The sequence below is a fragment of the Mustela putorius genome, unplaced genomic scaffold (genome assembly GCF_011764305.1).
Source record: "Mustela putorius furo isolate JIRA1106 unplaced genomic scaffold, ASM1176430v1.1 tig00537350_pilon_pilon_pilon, whole genome shotgun sequence".
NCBI lineage: Eukaryota > Metazoa > Chordata > Mammalia > Carnivora > Mustelidae > Mustela > Mustela putorius.
In genome coordinates, this window is record NW_025422471.1 from 7,080,692 (window position 1) to 7,100,845 (window position 20,154).

General features: G+C 37.9%; 1 protein-coding gene across 2 annotated transcripts in view; it reads right to left on the reverse strand.

Moving 5' to 3' along the window:
- Positions 1-20,154, reverse strand: part of LOC101682451 (leucyl and cystinyl aminopeptidase) — a 110,986-nt gene that overhangs the window by 15,793 nt on the left and 75,039 nt on the right. For both annotated transcript variants that reach the window (XM_004769950.3, XM_004769951.3), the window contains exons 9-13: positions 15,701-15,832; positions 13,232-13,392; positions 12,916-13,004; positions 6,178-6,361; positions 4,898-5,054 (exon numbers count right to left, since the gene is read on the reverse strand). In XM_004769950.3, the coding sequence (XP_004770007.2) occupies positions 4,898-5,054; positions 6,178-6,361; positions 12,916-13,004; positions 13,232-13,392; positions 15,701-15,832 (723 nt within the window). The remainder of the gene's footprint in view (positions 1-4,897; positions 5,055-6,177; positions 6,362-12,915; positions 13,005-13,231; positions 13,393-15,700; positions 15,833-20,154) is intronic.

Genomic DNA, 20,154 nt, shown 5'->3' on the forward strand with positions numbered 1-20,154 from the left:
TGATTTTATATATGTTTCAAATGATAACATAATAGAGCAAAAGATTTTATTATAAAATAATTCTGTTTTTAGAAAATTCCTGTTTATCATTTTCATAAGTAATCCAGGTTATATTTTTCATATTAATAAATCATAGAGCACATGCTTCTTTGTTGAAGCCAGCGATTCAAAGAAAGAACCCATTTTCCATGACTCTAAATTTTGTTTTGTAAACAACAGAATCCAATCCTCTGATTTTATGAAATGAAAATGGCAAGTGGGGAAAAAAAATAAACGGATGGTTATACAAGCTACAAACATTGGGTATGCAATAAAATGCAAGAACAGTTACACAAAATGATTTTTAAAATAAAACAGACAGGAAAGATGGTGGCATTTATATTATGTACTACATTTTGATTTACTGCTTTAATTTTACACTGATATGCCCAGGGAGTTCTTTCTTGGGTCAACTCAGCTTCTTAAAAGTGATGTGTCAGCTTTTATTGCAAAAGGTTTATCCCACCAATCCCTCATCTGTAAAAGAATGACAGACTTGTAAGTGATGAAACAGGAATATGGCTGGGATCAGACGATAACATCAGATGTGAACCATTTGACACCATTCAAAAGTGCCTGCAGACCCTATCTACCCTAACGCCACAGCATGCATCACAAAATGTGATAGAGATGTATGTACTGTGTAGGTATGTGCAGCCTAGATAACAAAATGACCAATATATGTTCAAAATGCTCTGGTGACAACAACACAGAAAATTAGACACGAGTCTTAATCATAAATACTATTTGAAGATTGGATCCAAGGACTCAGAAATGTCTACCATTCCCATCTCTAACTACAGTATCAGATTTTATACTTTGAGCGCTGTGATGGTACCAGAATGCCCTCTGAATTTAAGAGACAATTTCTCACTCTTGGTTAACTAACCTGACTTTTAACTAACGATCAAGTGTACAAAATCTCCAGCAGTTATGGGCCCATAGGCTCAAAGACACATATTAAGCTGCAATTTTCATCTAAGTATCCATCCCCTGGGCCCCGCCCTGGCGTATGTTCTTCATAAACACATTCCTGCCCAGCACACTGGAAATCATCATCCAGGATGAGGACTCAGAGTTACTCAAGCATCACAGAAAGAAAATACTCAAAAGATCTAACTCCTTGGATTGAATTTAGCATAGAGACAGCCTGAGGTAAGTATCAAGTGCTTTCTGACACTAGGACCCGGAACAGAGTTACTGGAGAGAGGCAGGGGGAAGAATGGCTTCTGTCACCATGAAATTTAACTAGCTGGGCAGCTTCAAGAACATTCAGCTAACTTTTTTTTAAAAAAAAAAAAAAAAGAAGAATTCTTTATACATTTTTTAAAAAGATTTTATTTATTTGACAGAAAGAGATCACAAGTAGGCGGGGTGGGGTGGGGAAGCAGGCTCCCTCCTGAGCAGACAGCCTGATGCTGGGCTCCATCCCAGAACCCTGGGATTATGACCTGAGCCGAAGGCAGAGGCATTAACCTACTGAGCCACCCATGCGCCACCATTCTGCTAACTTCTTTAAGCATATTCACTATCAACATGCTCCTTCAATAGTAAAAAAAAAAAAAAAAAAAAATGAGTGATACATACTCAAGTTATTTATTGTATCCCCCCAACATTCATGTCTGCTTAGAATCTGTGAGTGTAAAGTTATTTGGGAATAGGTATTTGCAGATGTAATTGATTTAAGATAAGGTCATACTGAATTTGATGGGCCCAGATCTACTGACTGGTGCCTATATAAGAGGGGAAATTTGGACACAGAAACAAAGAGAGAAAGTCAGGTCAAGACAGAGGCAGAAATTGTAGTGATGCATCTACAAGCTAAGGAATGCTAAGTACCGCTGGCAATGGCTCAAAGCTGGCAGAGACATGAAGACAGTCTCCCTCAGAAGGAATCCATCTGCCCTGCCAACACCTTAATTTTGGCCTTCTACCTCCCAGAACTATAAGAGAATATGTTTCTGTTGTTTTAAGACAACAAGTTTGTACTAGTTTATTACGGCAGCTAAAGGAAACTAAATTACTACCGCAAGTGGTGTTGATTTGATATGGCACTAATAACCCCCAAAGTGATCATAAAAATTCAATAATAAAAAAATCTATGCATACAATAAAGCACACTGGTGACGGATCAACTGGATGGCCATATCAAAAAAAGAATCTTTGTGTCTAACTCATACCGTACACAAAAATCAATTCCAGATGGGTCACTGTTGTAAATGCGTAAGGTAAAATCATAAAGTTTTCAGAAGGGAACAAAGGAGAATATCTGTGGGTTGGCAGACTGCATACACAAAAATTAAGAATTTACGCTAATCAAAAAACATCATAAAGAGACTGAAAAAGCCTGAGGGGGAGAAGATACTTGGAAATGTACATGAGCAACAAAGGACTCCTATCTTGACTCTATAAAGAGCTCTACAAATCAATTAGAGAAAGGCAGAAAATCCAATAGGAAAAACGTTAATCACCTGGGCACTTAACCAAAGTGTACGTCTACTGGTCAATAAACAAATCCAAAGGAATTCATCTTCACTAGTCATTAGGGAAATACAAATAATTTTTTTAAAAGATTTTACTTATTTATCTAAGAGAGAGAAAGAGCACAAGAGTAGGGTGAGGGACAGGAGGAGAAGCAGGGTCCCCACTGAGCAGGGAGCCAACGCGGGATTTGATCCTGGAACTCTGGGATCCTGACCTGAGCAGAAGGCAGATGCTTAACCGACTGAGCCACCCAGGCACCCGGGAAATACAAATTAAAGCCAAAATTGTGATACCACTATGCATCCAACTGGATGGCTAAAAGGAAAAAGATCACTATTAATACAAAGTGTTGACAAGGATACAGAGCCAGAATAGTACTCAAATTCTCATAGCCTGCTGATGGAGCACAAATTGATACAACATTGAACAACGATTTGATGGTACAGTATTAACTATAAATATGTTATGACTCAGCAATTCCACTTCCAGACATATACCCCATAGAAATGCATACATATATTCAACAAAGCTATATATAAGAATATTCGTAGCAATGCCATTCGTAATAGCTCCAAATTGCAAACAACTCAAACATTCACCTACAGTAGCTGAAGTGGCTACCACAAAGCCAATCTCTTCCATAGACTAACAGTACAAAGTCAGTGTTGGATTCTAAATTTTCCCTAAAGAGACCAATAAGTTATTTGCATACTCCTCGAAGTGTACATGGAGAATATAAATTTTATTGACATTTTAAATATAAAAGAAATCTCAAATATTAAGTTGACAACTTTATTTTCAAGGGCACTAAGTGTAAGTCTGTCATCTTAAACCTTAAACACACGGTCTACAAATTTTTCAAATGGCTTTAATTTATAACCTCTGTTTAAAAAAATGATAGCAAAGAAACAGTCTTGATTTTTCCAACCAAAAGGTATCCTTTGAAAGATGACATTGCTAGAAGACAAATTAAGTTAAAATACAGCAACATAACACAAAACCAGTGGGCTTCAGAGTGGAACTAATCTGGGTTTGAAGCTCAGCTTTGTAATTTACTAGGTAAGTGATGGGAGGGAGGTTATTGGGTCTCCCTATCTAATTCAAGGAGGGTAGAGATATCTGTCTGGCATAGTGTGAGGATTAAATGAGGTAATCTACATTAAACACTTAAGCATGGTGTACAGAACATAACAAGCACTGAAATGAACAGTTTCTGGTATGTTTCACTCATTTGTTTGCTCAGTATTTACTATGGGTTGAGTCACATTTTGAAGATACTGGTTTTTATTAAGGATGGTAAGAGCCTCATGATACAGAAGAAAGATGAAAATCGTAACAATGAGAAAAGCCCTCAGAAATCATCTGACTTAAGTATCACCCTTATGGGAAGGAATAGGCATAGCTCTTTTGGGGTCAGATCAGAGACCTGGGGGGAAGAGTGCTTCTCAAGCTCCATATGGCCCACCAGCTGGCCTTGCCTCCTCACACTGAGAATAGTGTGTGATGGGAGAACTCATCACAGAAGATGTGCAGCAGCCTAGCAAGAGGCAGAAAAGGGGTGTTTAAAAAAAAAAAAAAAAAAGATGTAATCCAACCTCTTGCCTTCCCCAGTGAAGACACCAAAACCCTAAAAGACGTTCTAATTTCTGGTTCAATACTTTCTTCCTTTTTCTGAAAGCTGCCTTTTGCCTAGTGCCTGGAAAATCTAACTGGTCTCTAAAGCAAAACCTGTTGTCAGAATGTGATGATTCAGAGTCAGATGAAAAAAAGAATTAATCTCTTCCTCCCAAGCTTTTACTGTCAACAGTATAATACTGAGATATCAGTATTAAATCTAATTTAACACTAATTAGGCAACTGGTTTTAAAAAAGGGAAAGCAGTCCCCAATACCGAGACTCCTTTAGTACTTTGCAGAGAAATATATCCACCAGTATCATCCTCCGTAAGAGAGGTATCAGTAAGAACTCCTAAAACAGGATATTCTCAATACAGACATCACTGTCATTTCATAATGACCAACTAGGAAATCAGTGGGGAACACCCCATTGCAAAAGGACCTACTTCAAGCATTTATTATGTAAAAATAGACTGGGATTTGAATAGAGGTTTTCTTTTCATGTGCCCTCATTTTGACAGCAGTGTCAGAATTCTTTATTTTGATATTCAAACAAGACCATGTTATGCAAGCCTTTTATCAACACTTCCTGGTAAGCAATGTCATAATGATTCAAAGTAAAGATTTCATAACTAGGAAAATGAAGAAAAGGGAACGTGGCTGGTTGCTTTTTCAGCCAATTACTCTGCTGAACAGAACTGTGAATCACAACATTAAAGGCAAGCAACAAAGACATACTGGCAATAAGGGAGACTTACCACTACTCTTGAGGCCAGATCCATGTATCCTAGCTTTTCAAGGAGGTTATAGATGAGGCCGGTCTGGAACAGGGCTTCAGTGATGGGTGCGGTATAGGTCTCATTTCCAAGGTAATCAATCAAATCAAAAGCCCTCTGAAGAGATACCTTGCCTAAGCTAAAAGGTAATAGAACAGAAAAGTCAATATGCTGAGGGAGATGAACTCTATAGGCATGCAGAGAAATGTTATGAACAGATGGTGAGTCTTGAAGAACTAAAGTTTTAAGCTTAGGGTGGTATTCTGTAAAGTCAGACTAAATATTATTATCCTTGATTAAGTTCATGTGTATGACCCAAGGTTAAAGATAGATTTCATGAGAAAGATAAACAAGAGCTCAAGTTTTATTCCCCAAGTCACCTGTAAATTGCTACAGACTCATGGAAAGTATTACAACGTCCCGTTTCGTGGGAAACGATGAAGAGTACTACCTTTATTTATTTATTTATTTATCACTTATATTTACCAGGTGAGGACAAGTAGCATAAAGAGGATTTGAATCAAAAAGAAAATATTTTGTTATTTGTATGGGAATTTGTCAAACTTGTTACAGGTCCACTGTGAATTTATGGTGAGCATATTTTAAGAATTAACCATTTAGGAGAAGTCAAAACAATGATGGCTCAGATAATGTAAGATCACTTCATACAAAATGAACCAAAATAAGGTCAACAAAGGTCAGAAAGAACACTTTTGAATATTCCATGTGTCTCTAGACCCAATAACAACCCAAGTTGATACTCTCACTTTTCAGAGGATAGCTACACACATCACTTCCATACATGGTTTTGGGATTCCATAAGGCACAGAGTAGTTAGCAGGCAAGCTGTACACAAGTACGAAGGCCCCACCTCTCAGACACATCGCTCAAACCAGTGGGTAGCACTAAGCTTCACGCCTAAACTAAATGCTGCTTGAAAAGAATTCTCTCATGAAATAAAGCCAGAATGCCTACTTTATTCAGCAAACAGGTGTCCTACTTGTTGGTATGGGCAAGTCTTAAGATACTATTTAAATCTTGTTATTTAACTGTTCACTATGTTTGTAGTGGATGTTGCTATATAGATTATAACACCCCTGAAGGCAAGGATTAGATCTTACATCTTCCCAATCATCCAAAACAAGTACACCTAAGAAACTCTACATGCGCTAGTTCTCTTGAATTGTTTTTTCTAAAGTGTTTTTTTCTGCAGAACACTTGTTTGAAAACCAACCCGCCAACCCAAACCAAGCTCACGTTACCCTGCAAGCTCAAAGATGTTGTTGATGAGGTTGGCTCGGTCTTTGTCACTCAGGACATAAGGATTTGTTTTCAGCTGTTTGATTAGTGCTTCCCAGTCGTCATCTTCATAGTGTACAACATAATAGCCATTCATGTTCGTATTGACTTTGACCCACTGCACTTCTTCTGTAAGATTGATGACACCTAATACAGACCAAAAAATGAGAGAAAGAGAGGAGAGATAATAGAAGAAAAAGTACTGAATGGGCATTTTGTTTCAAAGTTAATATAGTATATTGTTACATTTAATTATTCTACTAATGAACTAAATGTCTGTCTCCTAGTGCAGTTATTTTAAAGTCAGCAAAGATCACCACTCATTCATTTCAAAAATTTTTTTTACTTTTTTTTTTTACTTAAGATCAATTAGCCAACATATAGTATGTCATTAGTGTTTGATGTAGTGTTCAACGATTCATTAGTTGCATATAACACCCAGTGCTCATCACATCGTGTGCCCTCCTTAATGGATAAAGAAGATGTGGTTCATATATATAATAGATTATTACTCAGCCATCAGAAAGGATGAATACCTACCATTTACCACTCATTCATTTAACAATTTTTTTATTTAATGGTGAACAAGGGAGAAATGCCCCTTCTTCCCCAGATCTTACAGTCCAATGTAGCCAGGCAAACAGAGTATCATATAAATGTAATTGACGGAAAAAGAAAATTTGGCATCCTATGGAAGAACATAGAAAAAATGCTCCACCACCAAGTGGAGGTTAGGAGAGGTTTCTGGGAAGAAATGACATCCAAGTTGAGAGAGTTCAAGATATACAGGTGTTTTAAGCAGGTGATAAGAATGTGTAGGGTGGGGGCGCCTGGGTGGCTCAGTGGATTAAGCCGCTGCCTTCAGCTCAGGTCATGATCTCGGTGTCCTGGGATCGAGCCCCGCATCGGGCTCTCTGCTCAGCGGGGAGCCTGCTTACCCCTCTGTCTCTGCCTGCCTCTCCGCCTGCTTGTGATCTCTCTCTCTGTCAAATAAAATAAATTAAAAAAAAAAAAAAAAGAATGTGTAGGGTGAGGAAGCAGGGAAGATAGTGAAAAAACTATGTAAAAAGTGTTCCATCTCAGTCTTTGTCTTTAATTACATTGGAGGAAGAATAAGTGAAGCTATTTAGAAAAGTCACGTAATTCAAAGCTAGCAAAAATAGACATTAGGGGAGGATGAAGATCGCATTACGCACAAATATATAAGTTGGTTAAAATAACAGGAAAGTGATATGCATTTTTGAGTCCCTACTATTAAATATACGAATGCTAAAAGAATTGTTGGAAATTTATATAAAATGATTTCAATTAATAAAGAGTCATAAAATATATGACTACCAAAATATATCACTACAAAATCTGACTACAAAATATATGTAGGAATTTTTCAAATTCTTTAAATTACGAATCAAGAAATGTCCTTTAAGTAAGTTGGCAACAAAGACTTGGACTTAATTTAATAGTTAAGGGTATGCTTCTCCAGATTTACTTCTTACTAGAATCTAGTTCTATGAGCTTACTATTTTGTTTACTGCTAATCCCTCAGTGCCCAGAACAATGTTCCTAGCAGATACTAAAAAAAAAAAATCCTAAGTGAATTAATAAATGAATGAACAAAATAACCATGTCATAGTAAAGGTTTTCAAACCAAATCTAAATATGGTTTATAGATACTTACGAAGTAAGTTTTCTTCCCAACTTTAAGGAGTACTTATTTTTAAAAATTATCAAAGAAGAACAGAGACAAGGAAAATAATCTAAACTCAGACAATGATAGCTTTGTGGGGGTGTATTCTGTGCCAAGACTTTTCCCATACACATTTTAATTAATGTAATATTTCACACAGTGGACAGATATGCATTAATATTTGTATTGCTTTTTTAACCTATCAGTTTCTACCTCAGCCATTTTCCCACTGTCTTCATATACAGTATTCAAGTATCTTCATAAATTCCATTTGAAAAACTACCATAGTTTAACCCATCTTCTATTTGGAAATACTTACACTGTTTTAAAATTTTCACTACCATAATAACTCTGTATGATGGCTTTTGCACATAAAATGCATTAGGAACACATTTAAATTTGGTACCTAAAATCTCAGGGCCTATCAACTTCAAAAGCATGAATCATTAAAATTTATCAGATTCTCTTAATACCTGAGTTTCTCCAATTCTACTGAAACTACAAAGGATGTTTAATATGGAAAAGACTTACATTCTGATCATGTCCTAACATGACATACCAAATAATCAGTTTTTTCCATTAAAAAATCCTATATTAATTTCTGTTCTATGGCTGATAGAGCAGAAGATGAGAAAAATCAACTACATTAATAGGATTTGTTCCTTTTCGTAGAGCAGAGTGCAGTTCTAAGGAAGAATAGGGAGACATTTAAAAAAAACAATGACTGATGAAATGATAACTTTATTAGTAACTACGGAAAAAATATCGACCTTCTCCAGGTTACCCAACACAATTTCCTGCAGAGCTTTTATCAAGAAAGAACCTTGGGAATCAAGACTAAAGAGCTCCAAATCTCCCTTTGCCAAAAAAAGAGGCAAGAAATGATAAGTATGGCAATTCTTCCACTGGATGGATACAGGAAAATACTGAAATACAGTGTATTTTGACTGATAAGCAATTTGCCGTGTTGTAAACTTGGCCAAGTCCAGATGGTAGAAAGGAGGAAGGCAGCTGGGAGTGTACTCGAAATTATTACTGTCATCTCGATGACAGAATACAAAGCAGGGTAGCCAAGAACAGAGAGAGGAGAGTTATCATTTTAAAGAATCAACATATTAGTCTCCCTCAGGTCTTCTGAATGATCCAGAATGAAGGACCTTAAAACCACAGGTATCAAAAAATAATAGCTTTGCACACAAGGGAGGTAACTACATCCTACAGCTCAAATGTGGATGAGGCTACCCTCATATGTTTTTAATTTATCGTAATCATTAACAGATTAAGAGTTCAATTTTCACAGTCCATTGAGTATTAAAAAAGACTCACTCCAATCTTATATGGCAGAAGCCCAGATGAAGCAATTTAGTAGTGATTTTAAAAACCACTTGTCAATGAGTTATGAAAATCAACTACTGTTTTATACAGAAACACTAAAACATAGAAACAAAAAACAAGTTCTTACACAAAGTTGAGAAGCTGCCTGTGCAGCTTGCTCCAGAGGGCTAGTACGATATGCACAGTTAAACTACATTCCCTCTTGTTCAAAAGCATTCCTTTCCCCAGTACCCTTTATTCTCTTTTATTTTATTGGGGGGGGGGGGAAGAGCAAAAGATGGCACATAATAAATACCCTAATTATATGCCCTTCCTTATTCTGTTCTTCCAAATGCCCTTTATTCAAAGACTGGTGTTGGTCTTTTAGTTTGAGATACATACTTCTGGCACAGTGGTATCATCAGTGTTTCAAATTAGATTTAATATAAAGATTTTCTACAGTTAAAGAGCTTAGGTTTGAGTAAGATGTGGATGAGAAAGGGAGTGGGGAGGGAAAAGAGGAGAGAAGGGAGAGGAAGACACTCATTATTTTAGTGAAATTTTCTCAATATATAGCTTGACAAAATGGCCCCTTTCACACCTTCTTAGGCCCAACTATTTTTTTTTAAAGATTTTTATTTATTTATTTGATAAACAGAGAGAGATCACAAGTAGGCAGAGAGGCAGGCAGAGAGAGGGGGGAAGCAGGCTCCCCGCTGAGCAGAGAGCCTGATGTGGGACTTGATCCCAGGATCCTGAGATCATGACCTGAGCTGAAGTCAGAGGCTTAAACCACTGAGCCACCCACGCGCCCCTAGGCCCAACTATTAATCACTCAAAATTCACGTATGTGGGAAAAAGTGACAAAGATATTGATCAAACATAACTCCTATAGTTGACTGAACAAACAGACTAACCCAGCAGCCCTGGCATTAGAACACATGGAAATATACTAGAGACTTAACAATTCACACAGCGCACTAAAGTCATACGGCAAAAAGTAAGCCTCTGTAGCCCCTGTCTCTACCACACTTCTTTTGGGAATAGAAAAAAATTAAAATGCAATTAAAATAAGAGTGCTTCTCACCAGAGCATTAGGAACCAAGAAGACCCAACCACCCTCAGGGTCAATAATTTTTAGTGAGGACAGAACATTTTCAGTGTGGACTCTGAAAACCTGAACTGCCCGGAATTGAAACAGCAGGGGCAGCAGTGGCAGCAAGGGAAAGCACATTTGAGAAGAGGAAGTAACAGACACTGCTTTCATCATCTGTTGGATCCATTCCAGCTCCAGATTAAACCAATTACATTATGGCACATTTTGCATATTCCCCTTTATTAAGAATACTTGCAAAGGAAGGAAAATAGAAGTTATCATTTCATCAGGCTTTGCATGCTCTTTTCCTAAAACTTTTCACAGTGAGACCTGAAATTGAGTCACCTCGTTACATACTAAATTTTATTCATTTAAAAAATGTGTGCGTACTGGGTGCTAAGGTCGCAAAAGTGATTCACCTAGCCAGGAACTCTACCTTAAATAGGGAACACATCTAATGTGGGGACAGACCTAAGGGAAACAGTATTTACAGTATATCAAAAGAAGAAAAGCAGAGCGTATTGTTAGAGCACACAAGCAGACATCTAACCTGTCTTGAGGTTAGGGAAGGCTGCCTAGAGCAAGCAGTGAGCACGCTGAGATCTGAAGAATGAACAGCAGTAAATCAAGGGAGTGGAGAGGTAAGAGTGTTCTTCCCGGAGCGCAAACAGCACGTGCAAGGGCAGGAGAGCACATCTGAGGTGTGAAACAGTTTCTGTAGAGCAGAAGCACAGAGTGCCAGGGAAGGGCGGAGGGAGAAAAGGCTACAGCAGGAAAACAGGAGCTAGACTTTGGGATATGAGACTCAAAGACAGTTTTCAAAGCTCACATTCAAACTGAGCTTTAAAAGTTAAGGGTCTTTTATAAAAGCGGGTTTCTCATTGCCCAATTATTTCTAATACCACCAAAAATTTACATACTATTGGGAGGTCTGGAAAATTTCCTTATTGGTCCAAAAAGGGGATGGGATGAAGTGTTCTTTCTTTAGTCAGGGACCGTCCTTCCAAGGACACTTAAAAGTAACGAGTTTTGTTTTCATCAAAGGCAGCCCTTCCTTGAACCCCTGGTTATGTTATATTAATCAAAGATATAATATCATCAAGTGTTCTTAATGTTTTAAATGAGATTGTTTTAACACTCCACTCTAGTTAAACAGCAATGCAACTGGTATGCTCACATATTTCACCTGGCATTATAAATTATTATATCATAGAAAGGCAACTTAGAAATGTGTATTAAATCACAAAAGATAACAGTCTTCATTTCTGAGAAGCATTCCTATGAAGAAGTTCATATAACGGCAAAACATTAAGATCACAAATTTTTACTAAGACCTTTTTTTAAAATAGAGACAAATGGTGAATCAAGTGTCCAACAGGAAGGAAAAATCAAATCAATATTCTATATGTTTTTCAAAAAGGCAAGATAAAAATCACTTGTACACAATGGTATCAACTAAGTAAAAAAATATTTAAAAATTATTAGAAAGAAATAATCATGAGAATAGTTGTGATGGGTTGATCTGTTCTCCATTTTCTACCTTTTATATAATGTGGATATACTATGTTTAAAGATTTTTCAATAGTAGCATGAATAACAACAGGTAACTTGTATATACCACGTAACACATGCCAGACATTACTCTAGGTGCTTCACATAAATGAACTCAATCTATAACACTATAAAATAGGGTCATCATGTCCACTCTGTAGCTGAGGGAATGAGGCGCAGAGAATCACAGAACTACATGCAGGCATACAAGTGAACCAGATAATCTGGTTCCAAAGTCCATTCCATTAACCACTAGACTATACTCTCTTCTCAAAAATATAGGTGTGAAAACCAGACACAAATTCAAACAAGAAATGTTCCCTTTTCATAAATCTAGAGTATCACTAATGGTTTCTGCAGGACCCAAGATCTTCATGTTCTTTCAGGATGTAAATTAAGAGGGTGCATGGTGTGGCATTTACAGTGGTATTTAACAAATGGTTAGAAACCACATTTCAATTTTGTTTTTTATAGACTCCTATGGGTCCAACAACATATACAATCTTTACATTTTCTTATCCCCCTCTTCAGAATCATAATTTCTTACCCCATTTTCTTATTAACAAAAAATGTATACTATGTTCATAGGACATTTTGTAATGATTATTTGCTCTAAATCTAGATCATGAGTCAACCTTTATTATGCATGAGAATCACCTGAAATGCAGTTGCCCAAACTCACCACTAAAACGTAGAGAGCGGAGTATACTTTAAGAGACTGCTCTGCTTCTACTACTTTATACCTAGTAACATAAAATATTAATCTAGGATATAAAAAAAGACAGCATTTTGCTGTTTTCTACCAAGACTGCTAGCACATTCAGGGCAATTTTCTATACCTTACTTCCCATGAACAAGAAAGACTAACTTCATACATGATATAGGGACCAAACTCACTTTAGTCCTATCTTGTGTAGGTGATTGGTAAAACTAGCTCCAACAGTGTGCACTTAGAAAACCACTTTGCACTTAATCTCCTTCCTGCTGCTAGGTCAGAGTTTTAAAAAAACATGCTGTTACATATTTCTTATCAGAAAAGAATTAGAGTCAAACCTGACTTCTTGTCCAGTAAATATACCAATGGGTATTTTGAGAAATTTCTTCCCTCGGTGACATAGGATAGTGGAATATGCCAGAGATAGCTGTAAAAAAAAATTTTTTTTGGAAGATTATTACTCTCTCCAGTATTTCAGTCAGTTACACATAATTTGTTGGGTCTTTTTTTTTGTTTCCTTTTGGCAGGAAGAAGAAATTTTCAAGCTCTTCCCAGAAAAAGATAATCTTGTTAGGTTTCATAGAAACCTGTGACTACAAATACTCTAACCCAAGGGTGAAAGAGAGAGAGCTGGAGGAGAAAGCCGGAATGTACCTTGCATCTGAAGGTTGAATTTCAGTCTTCGTATTTAAAAAGTATCTTTCTTGTTGCACATGAAGCTCCCTTCCTTTTCTCTGAACAGTCACTAAAGGAAATCCTTTTTGCAGGGTCCAGGTTTTCATCATTTTTTTGACATCTAGTGTTTTGTTTGTGATCTACCAAAAAAAAAAAAAGAATAAATTATTTTCGCTTAAAAGTGAACAGCTTAAAAACTATAGTTTGTACCTTTCCCTCTCTGTCTACCATATTCTATGAAGACTACACGTTCTATTAATAGAAAACCAGAAGCACAAATACAGAGTTAAATTTATACTTCTGATCTAAGTGAATGAGCAGCTGCCAAAAGGAAAGTCACCTGGAACAGAACTTTCTCTAGATAACTAGAGAAAGTGAGAGAAACCCTGTGTTGAAAAAGAAGTACACCCAGTGTTTGTCCAAATCTCTATGTCAGGACAAGCACTCTTTCAGCTCACAATACCACCCTATAGAAGGTATGAATCGTGACAAATACTCTAGAGTAAGAAGCACAGCTTTCTCCTGTGAGTCAGCCTGCATCCAGACCTTCTGCTTTCCGTACATGTGAGCGTCCACCTTGGAAAGAACGAATACCATGGGGAGTGTCAGAAAGCAGCAACAAAGTAAGATGTTAATGGGCCCAGTGCTCTCTCCCAGAAACTGCATCAGTATCTACGAAATCTAGAATCCAGCGTCGGAGGTTCACAGACCCTCTAAAGTCCACTATCTCTATGACACTGGAATCATTGATTAAATAGAAATTCTGGAACTATTTCTTTAAAGCAGGTGAGTTAACCTTCCAATTCCAACCATTTTCTAGGTTGCATATGGATTTGAACAGCAAGTGCCTAAAATCATTAAGCACTTTAAGTGTTTGCTAACAGTATCGTTGCATGATGACACGCCTCACCTCTACCTCCATATGCCCATTTATTTAAAGCAGAAAGGATGGATGAAATCTACCCAAATTCATTGCAATATTAATATTACATTTCTCATGGCTCTGATCTATTCATCTCTAGATAAGGAATTGGGAAGAAAACAAACTTTGCCAAAGGCACTTTTGGGCCTCTGAAACAGAATGGAAATGAAAAGCCCAGTGCATTATTCGATGTAGGTGCTGAAAGACCTGGAGATAGTGTTAGGGATGAGGTTGGGATAGGAAAACATTATGATGCAAAAGCTGAAGACAATCAGAAAGGCAGAAATATATTCTAAATGTCAGGAGATAATGCAATGAGTATAGAATAAATAATGTGGCTTTCAATTGAAATGTTACCATATAATGAGAGCAAAAACAGTGATTTGAAAGCAACTCTTAAGTAATAGGGACTAATTCGTCTTTGCAAAGAGAACTCAGAGAGAAGGGAGAAGGTCTATCTTCTGGGCGCAGGGTTAACAGCTAGAAAACACAAGGTTTCAGATAAGATAAGGAAGCAGAGAGAGTATATGGGAAAGATTGAGAGTAGGAGGTGTTTTTGTTGTTGTTTAAGATTTATTCACTTATTTGAGAGCCAGAGAGAGTGAGCGTGCCTGGGGGCCGGGGGAGAGGGGCAGAAGAAGAGAGTCTTAAGCGGACTCTGCGCTGAGTGTGGAGCCTGACATGGGGCTCAATTTCATGATCCTGAGATCCACGACCTTGAGTTGAAACCAAGAGTTAGACAATTAACTGACTGTGCCACCCAGGTGCCCCCAGAATAGGAATTCTTAAACCAGGGCCCTAAAATTTTGAAACTTTGTGTATATATGTGTTTTTTCTGGGGAACATGTCCAGAATATTCTTCAAAGTTTCAAATATGTCTGTGATCTTCCAAAACATTAAGAACCATTGGTCTGGATCAGGGTGACATACCAAAATGCTCATAAGGGTTATGCAATTAGCATAAATGTACAATGCAGGCTGGGTTCATGCACTGCTCTGAAGCCTAACTTGAACTTCACTGCTTGTTAGAACACCTGCAGGAACAACAAAATCCAAACAGCAAAATGATCCAAGGGCAATACGCAGCCCATGGCAGCAGCTTATGATCTATCCTCTATGAAGATGGCCTTGTAGGAACATGGCCACAAAAGACAGGAGGATTTATAGAGCAGAGTGTAGGAAAAAATTATGAATCAGAGATAGATAAAGATGCAAAAGCATAAGAAAAGGAAAACAGATTTTTGAAAAAATCAAATAATGAAAATATAGTAATATATATTAATTCAGGAAGAGCAACTTTCCTACAAAGTAGGAATTTGAGATTAAGGTATAGAACAAAAATAGTTACACAAGGCCATACACAATAATCTCAATACTTAAGATGAGTACTTCCATTTCTTGACATTTAATCCAGTCATCCCCCTTTTCTCAAATAACTATCCTTGGTACCATGGCGTAGTTATATACTTGATAAAAATATAAATAGAAGAACTCTCAGAACTAAATGAAATATTTGGGTCACTTACCTCATTAAAACTATCCCACAGATCATCACTTCGAATGGATGCATAGCTATGATTATGCAGGTAAAAAACAATAGCATGTTGAAATACATCTTCACTGAGGTAAGTTTTCAGCATCAACAAGAGGGAAGCTCCCTATGTTAAAAAAAAGTGAGAAAAAGGGGAAATCATGGGAAATGAAATAAAGGTTATAGAATTGAGAACCTAAAATTCAAAATATAATTATTCTAAGTATATTCTTATAGAGAACCAGTTATAGCACACAGTTATTTACTGTCATATAATCAGATGTGAATTGTGCTCAGATTTACTGAAAAATTATTTTAAGGGATTTGAGAAAAAATAATGGGAGCAGATTCCCACGTGCACTAATTCTACAATAAGCTATTTTATGTGGTCTGTCAGTTCCTGTCTCAGGGCTATGATAAGTGTTTATGAATACATCTTTAATAGAAAAGCATGCCACATTTTTCTGTGGAATCCCCATCCCAATCCCAGAGCTCAAAATACCAAAAGTTGAATTCATGAGTTCACTGCCAGAGATAATCAACAAGCAGAGCTCCAGAGGCCTCTCAGCTTGGGAGTACATTAATTTCCAGTTTTAGTACATCATGTTGCTAACATAACGAAGATCTCTCTTCTTCCTGCAGAGTCACTTCAAAATACGCTGGGAACTAGTGAATGCATAGGGCAGAAAGCATACACTAATAATTCTGAACCCGGCATGCAACTGTTAAGGCTCTTCAGTGACACTAGACTGTCGCAGAAACCCAGGTCATCATTTCCAAACAACATCTTTGGGCGGCCTTCCATGATTCAAGATAGAAAGAGTTCTCTAACTTCAAAAACAATTTATATCACTCCCTGCATCTGCTACAGATATGTATTTAATATATATATTTAGATATTTAGGTAGATATACATTTAAGTATGTATTTATAGATGTAGATATATACTTATTTCCTCTTCTAGACTATATGCTAGCTGAGGGAAAATCCAAGAAGCTCAAATCCAGTGACTAAAACAGCACTTAGTAACAAAGGTACTCAAATAATCTTTGAATTTCACTTCTGGTAAAAGTGTAGCAGTATTAAGCCATCAAGATGATCAGATATAGACAACTCAACTTAATCCCTACTACTCCCTTTTTTCTATTTACTCCCTTTTTTCTATATTGTGCTTCATGTTGTTACTTTTTCTATCAACTTAAGTACTCATTCCTGTTCCCAACAGATCCCTTTCACCCCTGCATCACCAACTTTTCCTCACTACTGTTCCATTCCCATTAACAAAAAAACTATGCAACATTCCTCATTTAAAGCAAATAAAAAATGTCCTTCCTTTCTTTAACTCCATGCCTCTTCCAGTTATCACCCTATTTCTTATACCCCCTTTGTAGTAACTCCTTGAAAGAGCTGTCCACATCTGCCATCTCCATTTGCTCTCTTACCACTTTCTCTAGACCCATCATCCAACCATCACTAAAAGTGTTTTTATCAAGGTCAATGGAGAACTTCATGGTGTCAAACCAATGGTAATTCCCACACTCAACTTATCAACCTGCTAGCAGCATTTGATATGACTGATTACTCACTCCCCCTTTAGAATCTTTCTGCACTTGGCCTTGGGACACCCTCTTGATTCTCCCCCTAATCACTGCCCATCATTCTTAATCTCTTGCTGGATCCTCATCTCCATGGAACCACCTCATTTTGGTGGCTCCTGGCATTTAAATTTTAGACCTTTTTCCTTTTATTTCAAAATTTACTTCCTAGTTGATCTCAACAGACATCCTGTATCAGAATTAGGCTTAGAGATTAAAAAACCCAGAAAGAGGGGGGAGGAGTCAAGATGGCGGAGAAGTAGCAAGCTGAGACTGCTTCAGCTAGCCGGAGATCAGCTAGATAGCTTATCTAAAGATTGCAAACACCTGAAAATCCATCGGCAGATCGAAGAGAAGAAGAACAGCAATTCTGGAAACAGAAAATCAACCACTTTCTGAAAGGTAGGACCGGCGGAGAAGTGAATCCAAAGCGACGGGAAGATAGACCCCGGGGGGAGGGGCCGGCTCCCGGCAAGCGGCGGAGCAACCGCGCACAAAATCAGGACTTTTAAAAGTCTGTTCCGCGGAGGGACATCGCTCCAGAGGCTAAACCGGGGCGAAGCCCACGCGGGGTCAGCGTGGCCTCAGGTCCCGCAGGGTCACAGAAGGATCGGGGGTGTCTGAGTGTCGCAGAGCTTGCGGGTATTGGAACGGGAAAGCCGGCTACAGAGACAGAGCTGACAGTAAGCTCGCAGCTCCGTGTTACCTTGAACCGGTCGCAGGCTCGGTGAGCTCGGAGCGCGGCCGGAGGTCAGGCAGACGGGAGTGACTGGGCGCTGTTCTCTGAGGGCGCACTGAGGAGTGGGGCCCTGGGCTCTCGGCTCCTCCGGGCCGGAGACCAGGAGGCCGCCATTTGTATTCCCGTCCTCCGGAACTCTACGGAAAGCGCTCAGGGAACAAAAGCTCCTGAAAGCAAACCCGAGCGGATTACTCACCCCGGCCCCGGGTAAGGGCGGTGTAATTCCGCCTGGGGCAAAGACACTTGAGAATCACTACAACAGGCCCCTCCCCCAGAAGATCAACAAGAAATCCAGCCGAGACCAAGTTCACCTACCAAGGAGTGCGGTTTCAATACCAAGGAGAGCAGCAGAATTCCAGAGGAGGAGAAAGCCAAGCACGGAACTCATGGCTTTTTTCCTGTGATTTTTTTTAGTCTTGCAGTTAATTTAATTTTTTCGTTTTCATTTTTTTTTTTTTTTTTTTTTTTTTCTCGCCTTCGGGTAAAATTTTTTTTTTTTTTAACTGTTACCTTTTTCTTTTTTAACGATTTTTTACTAGTTTATCTAATATATATATATATATATTTTTTTTTTTTTTTTACATTTTTCTTAGGTGTTTTCTTTTTTTAAAATTCTTTTTTTCTTTTCTTTTTTTTTTTTTTTTTTTTTTTTTTTTTTTCCTTCCTTTTTGAACCTCTTTTTATCCCCTTTCTCCCCACTCACGATTTTGGATCTCTTCTAATTTGGTTAAAGCATATTTTCCTGGGGTTGTTGCCACCCTTTTAGTATTTTACTTGCCCCTTCATTTACTCTTATCTGGACAAAATGACAAGACGGAAAAATTCAACACAAAAAAAAGAACAAGAGGCAGTACCGAAGGCTAGGGACCTAATCAATACAGACATCGGTAATATGTCAGATCTAGAGTTCAGAATGACAATTCTCAAGGTTCTAGCCGGGCTCGAAAAAGGCATGGAAGATATTAGAGAAACCCTCTCGAGAGATCTAAAAGCCCTTTCTGGAGAAATAAAAGAACTAAAATCTAACCAAGTTGAAATCAAAAAAGCTATTAATGAGGTGCAATCAAAAATGGAGGCTCTCACTGCTAGGATAAATGAGGCAGAAGAAAGAATTAGTGATATAGAAGACCAAATGACAGAGAATAAAGAAGCTGATCAAAAGAGGGACAAACAGCTACTGGACCACGAGGGGAGAATTCGAGAGATAAGTGACACCATAAGACGAAACAACATTAGAATAATTGGGATTCCAGAAGAAGAAGAAAGTGAGAGGGGAGCAGAAGGTATACTGGAGAGAATTATTGGGGAGAATTTCCCCAATATGGCAAAGGGAACGAGCATCAAAATTCAGGAGGTTCAGAGAATGCCCCTCAAAATCAATAAGAATAGGCCCCACACCCCGTCACCTAATAGTAAAATTTACAAGTCTCAATGACAAAGAGAAAATCCTGAAAGCAGCCCGGGAAAAGAAGTCTGTAACATACAATGGTAAAAATATTAGATTGGCAACTGACTTATCCACAGAGACCTGGCAGGCCAGAAAGAGCTGGCATGATATTTTCAGAGCACTAAACGAGAAAAACATGCAGCCAAGAATACTATATCCAGCTAGGCTATCATTGAAAATAGAAGGAGAGATTAAAAGCTTCCAGGACAAACAACAACTGAAAGAATTTGCAAATACCAAACCAGCTCTACAGGAAATCTTGAAAGGGGTCCTCTAAGCAAAGAGAGAGCCTACAAGTGGTAGATCAGAAAGGAACAGAGACCATATACAGTAACAGTCACCTTACAGGCAATACAATGGCACTAAATTCATATCTCTCAATAGTTACCCTGAATGTGAATGGGCTAAATGCCCCTGTCAAAAGACACAGGGTATCAGAATGGATAAAAAAAAACAAAACCCATCTATATGTTGCCTCCAAGAAACACATTTTAAGCCCGAAGACACCTCCAGATTTAAAGTGAGGGGGTGGAAAAGAATTTACCATGCTAATGGACATCAGAAGAAAGCAGGAGTGGCAATCCTTATATCAGATCAATTAGATTTTAACCAAGCCAAAGACTATAATAAGAGATGAGGAAGGACACTATATCATACTCAAAGGGTCT